Below are 9,581 nucleotides of genomic sequence, written 5' to 3' on the forward strand. Positions count from 1 at the left end.
TTCTTAACCATGCTCAAAATGGAAGACATTTTGAAAATCCTCCTGGGCAGAAGGTTGAAATGTAGAACACGTCTTGGAAAAGGAGATGACATTCTTGAACCAGGTATATATTTGTGAAATTGTTCTCTCACTTGAAATAACATCAGTTCTCATGGGACCAGAGCAAACTTGTGATATATCCTGTCAAATTAAGCACCATTGCTCTAGCATTTAATGAAGAACAAGGTTGGTTTATTGCTCTGCATATACCTTGGCTACGGATATTATTTCTTAAATAAGCAACGCTGGAGTGGGAAACAACATCCACATGGATTAAATCTAAACATCATACAGGAGGACTAAAATATGATATTGATTTTTCTCCCCATAAAGACCTCTTAGAGGAAAGCCAATGCACTCGCTGTACAAAGTTAGGCTAAGATCGCTTGGGTGAAAAGTGTGTAAGATTTTTTCAAGCTGTGAAGAACTTATCTCCTTGAGGGCTGTTTTAATTTCGGCCAGAGGTTTTAAAAGAGAGAAAGTAGAAAAAGAAAGACAAGGAAAGAAATAGAAGATGGCTGTGAAGCCTTTATATTGTCTGCTCAAGCTTGCTTAGTGAGAATATCCAGAAAGCAACCTTTAGCTTTTTTGTGACCCATTATCACCTTTAAAAAATAAATTAATTAAAAACAAGCTTTCCGTGTTAAATACTCCATCTGGTGCAAAATGGAAGAGAATCTCCTATACTTTTCGTACAAGATCCCATTCTGCCGTTCTGTAGGTTTGGTGATGTTATTTCTGTTGGAAATGTTCACCTGGCATGTAGGGATCTGTTGTTGTTGTGTGCCTTCGTTTCCAACTTACGCTGAACCTTTCATGGGTTTGCTTGGCAAGATTTGTTCAGAGGATGTTTGCCCTTGCCTTCCCCTGCTGAGGCTGGCAGCATGTGACTTGCCCAAAGCGGGTTTCCTGGCCCAGCAAAGAATCGAACCCAGGTCTCCAGAGTTATGGGAGATGATCACACCAGGGACAATTCAGCAATAATCGTGGGAATGAAAGTGAATGCAGCAGTGGCCCTATAGTGCTCAATATTTTCACATGGTCATGCAATCGGGCGATTATTGAACATTACCATATAATATCGCGATCGTGTTTTTCATACATCATGAATGAATCATTAAAACATTGGAATTGATTGTTTTGTGCATGCTCCGTTTTGGCACCACGACGCATGTCTTGAAATCATGTTTCCGTCCTGCACAGAATAAAAGACAACAAAATACAATTTATTACGTCACCACATTGTTTTAATCCATTGTAAACAGTGTAAATGCAGTGCCTCAGAAGAAGACAGAAATCCGCTGCAAAACCGATCCTGGCAAGGAGAATGGATTGCCTCCATGGCAATGCATTCTGGGTATTCTGTGTTGCTTCCACAAGAGCGCAAATGAAGCCTGGTTAACTTTCACACTTTTGCAATCATGCTTCATTCACACTACAGTATTGAGAAGCCATTCACCGACGGGATTTTCCCGTGAATGATTTGTTGCTGGAGCATTCCTGGCGCTTCCCAGGATAACTACTGGATGAGCGCTATGTCACCTGAAAACCTTCCACACAATTGCGCAATGTACCTGGAATTAGGCCCTTGTCTTTCCCGCTTTCCCCCTTGTTTCCCCCCATTTTGTCTTGGTACCCCCCCCCCCCCAAAAGGAAAAAAACAGAGAAAAATGGAGGGAAACCAGGGAAAAAAGCAAGAAAATTTTTTAAAAGGAAGAAAATCATTGATAGAATATTTTATTTCCACATGATTCAGTAAAAACAGGGACAGTTTCCCTGGACCTTCTTCCCATCTCTAGCCTGGAGGGAGGGCAAACCCCTCCCAAGAGACCCCAGATTATGGCCAGGAGTCTGACGCGACTCTGAGGCACAAAAGAACAACAACAAGGAGCTGTTATGACAGGTCCAAACCCCTCAGAAAGAATCCAGTTTGAGAGCGCTTCAGCTGCCCTGAGGAGTCAGTGCCAAGGCATTCTGGGAACTGTAGTCTTGTGAGGCGTTTAGCCTTCCCTGCCAGAGAGGGCTCTGGTAATTCCCAGGATTCCCTAGCGCTGAACCAGGGCAGTTTAAAGTGCTCTCAAAGTGGGTTATTTCTGCAGTGTGTGTTTTGGACCCCAGTTCTATGAAGGAAGAGGCCGCTGGGAGGGAGAAGGAGTCGGAGGAGGAGCCGGGGCCTGGAAGTAGCGCGAGAGGCCCGGCCTCCTCCTCTTCCGGTCTTCCTCCGCCTTCGCTTCTCTGCCTCGAGGCCTAGCGCGGCCTTCTGGCTCCGACGCCTCCTCAGCCACTGCCGTCATGGCCGCCACGGCCGCTTCTTCCTCGGCCTCCTCCTCCTCCTCAGCCTCCTCCTCAGGGGCCGCCAATGCTCCCTCTGGAGGCGGGGGCGGGGGCGCTGGAGGGTCCGGGTCCGGGTCCGGCTCAGGCCTGACCGCCTCCCTGACGGGAACCATGAACAGGAAAAAGAAGCCCTTCCTGGGCATGCCGGCCCCGCTGGGCTACGTGCCGGGACTGGGACGAGGGTGAGCCAGGAAGGCAGCCCCGCTGTGGGATTCTGGGAAGGAGGGCTGCAGGAATGGGGCGCCTTGGCTCCGTCCTCTGGAGCCTCACCAGCCCTTCTTAGTGGACTGGGCTTCTAGTGTAGTCTATTGTTCCCATATATTACGTATCTTATTCTAATAAACTCATTGCTAGGGAATCCTGGGAGCTGCAGTTTATTGCGGCTCCTGCCAGAGAAGGCTAAACGTCTCACAAAACTACGCTTCCCAGAATTCCCCAGCATTGAGCCAGGGCAGTTAAAGCGTTTTGGATCTTTGACACCGCTTTCACTGCCCTGGCTCCGTCCTTTGCAGTCCTGGGATTTGTAGTTTCACAAGGTCTTATTTTACTGTACATTGTTTTATTTATTCAATGTATTTATGGTCTTGAGCATCTCTGTCTTAAGTTCCAGCCCACACTGCAGAAATAACCTGGTTTGGCAGTGCTTTAAGTGTCATGGCTCAATGCTGTGGATTCTGGGAATTGTAGTTAAGGACATTTAAAGCCATCTCAAACTGGATTGTTTCGGCAGTGTGTTTCGGACCTTGGTCTGCTTTCCAAGATGCATGGCAGAGGAGGAACTATGCCAAATCTATGGAAGCTTCTGCTACAACTTCTTTCACACAGTTAGTCTCAGAGGTGATACAAGGTCCCTTTACATACCAGTAAAAAGCATTAGAGGTGCCACTTCACAGGCTTCGCAAAAGGGGATTTGGTTCGGCAGGAATCCCTTCTGTCAATATCTAGAGTAGAGAGAGAGAGCCTCGCACTCTCTGTAGATTTTGGACTTGTGTTGTTGTGCGCCTTCCAGTCATTTCTGTCTTATGACAACCCTAAGGCAAAGCTGTTGCGAGGCTTTCTTGGCGGATTTTGTTCAGAGGGGCTTTGCCATTGCTTTTGCTGAGGCTGAGAGAGTGACCCAGCGGGCTTCCATGGCTGAGGTAGACTGCTACTGACATGAGCTCCAGCCAGGATGGACGATGGCCAGGGATTGCTGGGAGTTGTAGTGAGAGACAGCATGGTTTAGTGGTTTGATAGAGGGAGGAGGTCTCTTGACTATTCTGGCCTTTTTTCCTTCTTCTTCACAGAAAAGTTTAAAACTCAGATATGCTATCACAAATAACAGGCATATAAGGATGTTTCAGTACAGTTTTGTACCAATTCCCAGCATCTCTTAAGCAGTTGTTGATACTTAAGGGCCCTTTCACAATCATAGTGTCATGATTCCACTTTAATAGCCATGACAGCATCCTATAGAATCCTGGGCTTTGTAGTTCAGGCAACAGTATTTAGAGTTTTCAGCCAGAGTGCATGACCGCCTTAGCAAACTATAAACTCCAGGCTTCCATCAGATATAGCCGTGGCAGTTAAAGTGTGATCATGGCATCATGTTGTGTGGGAAAGCCCTAATTCTCCATATGAATGGAGTATCTCTATTTCCTCACTGTTTCCCAGGGAGTTGTTATTTGAAAGAAAAAACTTATAGCAAGGAAGTAGTCCTGAGATAAGTAGACAAGAAACACATGTATAAGAGCCCCTCAAATATTCTGAGGCCATTCCTTCTAGTTTTACCTTAAAAAATCATATAGTGAGAAACTCAAGATTCTGAGGATGTGTGCAAAATAATAACAAGTTGTGTTCAGTATTGACAGAGCATAGCATTTTTGTTTGTTGCTGGAAGGCTTAGACAAGTACAAAGGGATTTGAATCCTTGCTAACCATTGAGTTGGTATAGGAGAGAATGAATGATGCGGAAAAAATAACTCCTTGAGCATCTCATAAAACTTCCTCTGCTCTTAAAACTCCTTAATTCATTAACACATTTTAAAAATCTGCTTATTAAATAAACTGTTCAGGGCAGCTTTAGTAGAGCTACAATGTGATCTTCACAATGAAGAAGTTCTTCCTCATCTTTAGGTGGAAACTCTTTTCTTGTAATTGGAATCCATTAGTTTGTGTTCCAGTCTCTGGTGCAGCAGAAGACAATCTCTTTCCATCTTCTACATGGCATCTCTTCAGATATTTAAAGATGGCTCTCTCAGAACATATGTGGCTGAACTCTGTACAGTATGTCTGAATAAGGCAGCCTCGGAAACAAGTCCACAAAAGTCATTATCCTGCACACATAGATATTAGCCTGCTTGCTTAGGCATCTCTGTCACACATTTGTGTCCTAGTGGGAAAGAAAGGATCCATGTGCTTAAATTTACAAGTGTGTACTGTATGTAGTTATTTGCGGCTCTGGGTATAGGATGGACTTGGACCTGTAATTAGCCATGTATCAGAATTTTCTCGTACTAAGTTGGGTCCCCCTCCCCCTTATTCTCTAGTGCCACAGGTTTTACTACCCGCTCAGATATTGGTCCTGCTCGAGATGCAAATGACCCCGTGGATGATCGTCATGCTCCTCCAGGGAAGAGAACTGTTGGGGATCAGATGAAGAAAAACCAGGCAGCAGATGATGATGATGAAGATCTCAATGATACCAATTATGATGAGGTGATATCTGTGTGATCTTGTTGCATGGATTTGTGTTATGGACTGAATGTATGAACCTGCATTGTGCTTGGAATATAGGCCCATTTAGCTTAGAACTGTTGACCCAATTAGTCAGGTTTTTCTCACGGTTGTTTGTTGATAGAAATCTTTCCTAGCCCTGTTACCTGATCTCCCTTTGTTAACTGGAGATGCAAAGGACTGAATCCTGGGCCTTTTGCTTATTAGTATATCCTGTACACAGAGATCTTTTTAAAAAGTGACTGTTGTTAAGTAATAATTGCATTTTTCCCTGCCCTGGAATTCATGACAACCTACGACAAACCAGGTAGAGATCAAAAGTTCACATAATTAAGAACATACAAAAATTGAAATGTTACGAAATTATCAATAGAATTAAAATGAATTTAAAAGCAAAGGGTTTGATCATTCTTGACTTTGGGGAGGAGGTATGCTTAGTGAATAAGGGGTTCTTTCAGTTAATGCTACGATTTTATCATTCTCAGTTCAATGGATATGCTGGAAGTCTGTTTTCAAGTGGGCCTTATGAAAAAGATGATGAGGAAGCTGATGCGATTTATGCTGCTTTGGATAAAAGAATGGATGAAAGGAGAAAAGAGAGAAGGTAGGGGTTGTTTTTTAATCTCTTAAGAGACAGTATAAAATGGTTAGTTGCATATGAGGAATGTGATTTATTCATATACTTTATTTTAGAATGCACATCCCACCCTTCTGGTGTTTATATATCTCTCAGTGAAGTATTCAGAATTTAACTGCTGATTCTCTGGCTTAGATGCTTGGTCTGATCTTGGGTGCTTACAGTAATAAAATTGCTGTTTTTTCCTTTTTCTAGAATATAGGTCTAGATCATATAATGGCTAATGCCTGGACCTTCTGTTTTCTAGAGAACAACGTGAGAAGGAGGAGATAGAAAAGTACAGAATGGAACGACCAAAAATTCAGCAGCAGTTCTCAGATCTGAAAGTAAGAAGTGAATAATCCCTCTTCTCCAGGGGTGAAATGAGAAAATTATTATGGGTGGGGGCAGAAATTTTGGGGGAATCTTAAACTTGTGTGAACCAGTGAATAGTGTGGCACTTCATCTTGAGAGACCTTGGTGCAAATACTGCCTCTGATATGGGCTCTGTAGGAAGGTTTTGGAAAGCCACTTGGAATATTTCTTCCCTTTTGGTTAGTGGTTGTGGCTGAAAGTGAGTGAGTTGCCATTGTTACACTGCAGCTTTTTAATGCTAGTAATGCTTTATTTGGCTGTGATTAAGAGTATAAAGAACTCATATCTCTAGGTTAATGTAAATTTCATGTTTTTGCATTTGGCACCATGATTATTGCCCTACTGTTGGCTGAGCTGATGTGATGGGCAATGTCTGTGAACTTGCTGAAATAGAGAAAGGTTCATCTCTGTTTTGCCAGGTGACAGAAATTACATGCATTGAAAAGCAGGGACTGGAGGATTCAGAGGTGTGAGAAAACAAAGAATCGGAAGGTCATGGAACTGGAGAGGAGGAGGTGTTGTAGAAAACCTCATTTGTGTTAAAAAGATAGGAAGTCCTTGCACTGTTAACAGGAAGCAAACAGGCAGCCAAAGGAGGTTCTGTTGGCAAGGTTGCAGTTGTGCAGAGAACCAAAATGCAAAGAGACCAAAGGTAGCGAAAGATTATATGACTGAGCTGAATGCTATTGTAATGTCTGTTCTTCACAGAGAAAATTGGCCGAAGTTACTGAGGAGGAGTGGCTAAGTATACCTGAAGTTGGTGATGCTAGGAACAAACGTCAAAGGAATCCACGTTATGAGAAACTGACTCCTGTTCCAGACAGCTTCTTTGCAAAGCACTTGCAGTCAGGGGAGAACCACACATCGGTGGATCCTCGGCAAACAGTGAGTCAAGAAGTGTACCAGGAGATTGATCAAAGTGGGTTCAGTTGAGAGAGTAGCTTGTCGAGTTATCTGAAATAAATATTCTTCTGTCCAAAAGGGAAGTGGTTACCACAAGCCACAGACTTGCTGGTGCTTCCCTGTATGGCGGGAGAACAACATACCGATTTGGGCACAGTATGACGCTTGGGTGACCTGTGTGGGTAGGTGGGATCATTCCATCAAGTTTTTAGAGTGATCACAAGGCTTGTGTGGAGATTTTGTTGGACTGTTTCAGATTTCAGAAAGGGAATTGCATTTCTGAATTCTCCTCTGAATGAAAAATTCCTCACACATGCCCCTGTAGAATGACTAATATGTTGTATTTGTTCAACCTAATAAAAGTCACATTGAATGACTGTGGAGTGATTGGACCAAATGTTTGAGATCAAGTTGTCCAGAACTGTTATCTGTATCTTCTTATGAGGCAATTAACAAGCACTACCTAGGTCTTGTAAGACTATTTGTGCTGGCTTCTGGTTATCACCATCTAGCATATGTGGTAGCTTGCTCTGAGTTGGAAGGGTTGCAAGAATTCGTTACTAACCTTGCAGCTCTCTTCCTTCCTTCTATCTTAACATTCAACTTAGGGCTGGAACAGACAGCTTTTTAAAACTGCTGTCCGGGTGTCTTGAGAGCGTGGCGTTTATACACTGCATGCTCCCAAGCCTCCCTGAAGCCACAAGGAAGTTTGCATGCCACTACAGTGTCTTTAGGCTGCAGCGGGGCAGAGAAAGGCACCACTTTCCCGCCCCAAAAAGGAGCAGATCTTTTTTGCTCCTTTTTGGGCTGGGTTCAAGGCAGGTTGGGGCCATGGCATGTGTTTGTCACAGCCCCAATCCATTTTTGGTGGTGGTGGTGGGGGGCTTCAAGCTGCCCCTTCTTGCTGATCTGTTCCGGCCCTTAGTCAAGCAGATAAATCAGAAGCTGAAGTGAGTTAAAAGATTTGTCTTCATAGATGGATCTGGAAGACATTCTTAACTTTTTGTAGTAGCACAGTCTATGGAAACAGTCCAGTGGCATTGATCTTAGTGGTTAAGTGAGTTTCTCATAATGTGTTTTCCCTGTCTGATAGGGCATTTTATAAGATCAGAAAGGTCACTGTGTAATCAATCAAATTGTCTTTAACATTTCATTATCTGGCTGGTTTCTTTTGGTTGCTACTGCACTATTCATCTGCAGTGCAGCAAACTCATTTCTGTAAAAGCCATTTCCCAGCATTCTGTTACTCTTTAGCACGACCAAGAAACTGAATTCAAGATGGGACTGTAAGTACAAAGCAGTGAGACTAGGCAGATGGTAATGGAAGCATGGGTGGCATGAAGCAAAATTATCAGTAATCCCAGTCATGTTCCTAGGTGTATGCATGTTATTCACTACGGCAGAGAAAAGGACATTATAGAGGGAGAAAAACTTCCCGTTCAGGTCACAACCAGCAGTCTTACATTGGAGTTCTTGTAGTGTGCAAATTTTTCTGTGTCCTACCTTTTATGGTAATGGATTTATAAAAGTAACTGGTGAAATGTGGCTGAACGCTAGATAGCTGGTCTATATCACACTGGAACATGAATTATTCCCTCTCCTGCCTTTCTTCTCCCCCAGCAATTTGGAGGTTTGAATACACCCTATCCTGGGGGCTTAAACACTCCCTATCCAGGTGGAATGACCCCTGGGCTGATGACACCTGGAACAGGTGAACTGGACATGAGGAAGATTGGACAGGCTAGGAATACCTTGATGGACATGCGACTTAGCCAGGTAAGGGAAAAACACATATAGAAATTGCTGATTTTTCCTTCTCCTCCTAGCAAGCATTATTATGTTTTGAAGTCTTGTCTTAGAACTTACACATTTGACATCCAGAAAACTCAGGTGTTCATTGGCAGAATACTTGTGATAAATTTTCTTAATCCCCCACCTGGAGACAGGATATCTGACTGAAGAACATGGTGTATTTCAAGGAGTGAGAGATCAGTTTCATGCTACCATTGTGCCCCCCCCCCCCCCCTTAGAGCCCTTGTGGGAAAAATATTAGTGGTGATCAGCTTTTTAAATCTGTTTTCTTTTCGCATATGTTTGTGAGGCTTCAGTATGGCAAGTTAATGAATGCAATCAATGTTGGGTCAACTCCCCAGGTGTCTGACTCTGTGAGTGGCCAAACAGTGGTGGATCCCAAGGGCTACCTCACCGACTTGAATTCGATGATTCCTACACATGGTGGAGATATCAAGTAAGGTTGTGGGTGCAGCGTGTTGGCACTGATTTGTTTATTAAATTTTGTCCTTATAGAGTCTTCAATTAGGTCCTTTATGGAACAGGACATGGTGCAGGGCCCATGCTTGGCTTGTGAAGTAGAAAGTAGAAGTTATTGCAATGAAAGGTCCTGAGAAGGCTATCAAGCCTTTTTCTCCTTTCCAGGTTTAGAAATCCACTCATGCTATCTTTGTCAATGAGCTCTGCAAGTTCTGTTTGGGGAAGAATGTAATGTGGCAGTATAATCAAAGGTGGGATATACAAGTTTCAGAAAGCCAGTACCAGCACTTAGGCTGACTATAGAGTGTGCCATTAAGTTGCTACTGTC

General features: G+C 43.5%; 1 protein-coding gene across 1 annotated transcript in view; it reads left to right on the plus strand.

Annotated features, from left to right (window-relative positions):
• Nucleotides 1-2,243: 2,243 nt before the first annotated feature.
• The window catches only part of PRPF6 (pre-mRNA processing factor 6), a 37,890-nt gene continuing 30,552 nt past the window's right edge, over nucleotides 2,244-9,581 (plus strand). Inside the window, exons 1-7 of the mRNA XM_042463299.1 lie at nucleotides 2,244-2,555; nucleotides 4,902-5,070; nucleotides 5,574-5,692; nucleotides 5,973-6,051; nucleotides 6,788-6,964; nucleotides 8,603-8,758; nucleotides 9,136-9,230. Coding sequence (XP_042319233.1) covers nucleotides 2,332-2,555; nucleotides 4,902-5,070; nucleotides 5,574-5,692; nucleotides 5,973-6,051; nucleotides 6,788-6,964; nucleotides 8,603-8,758; nucleotides 9,136-9,230 — 1,019 coding nt within the window. The 5' untranslated portion in view covers nucleotides 2,244-2,331. The remainder of the gene's footprint in view (nucleotides 2,556-4,901; nucleotides 5,071-5,573; nucleotides 5,693-5,972; nucleotides 6,052-6,787; nucleotides 6,965-8,602; nucleotides 8,759-9,135; nucleotides 9,231-9,581) is intronic.

The sequence above is a fragment of the Sceloporus undulatus genome, chromosome 4 (assembly GCF_019175285.1).
Source record: "Sceloporus undulatus isolate JIND9_A2432 ecotype Alabama chromosome 4, SceUnd_v1.1, whole genome shotgun sequence".
NCBI lineage: Eukaryota > Metazoa > Chordata > Lepidosauria > Squamata > Phrynosomatidae > Sceloporus > Sceloporus undulatus.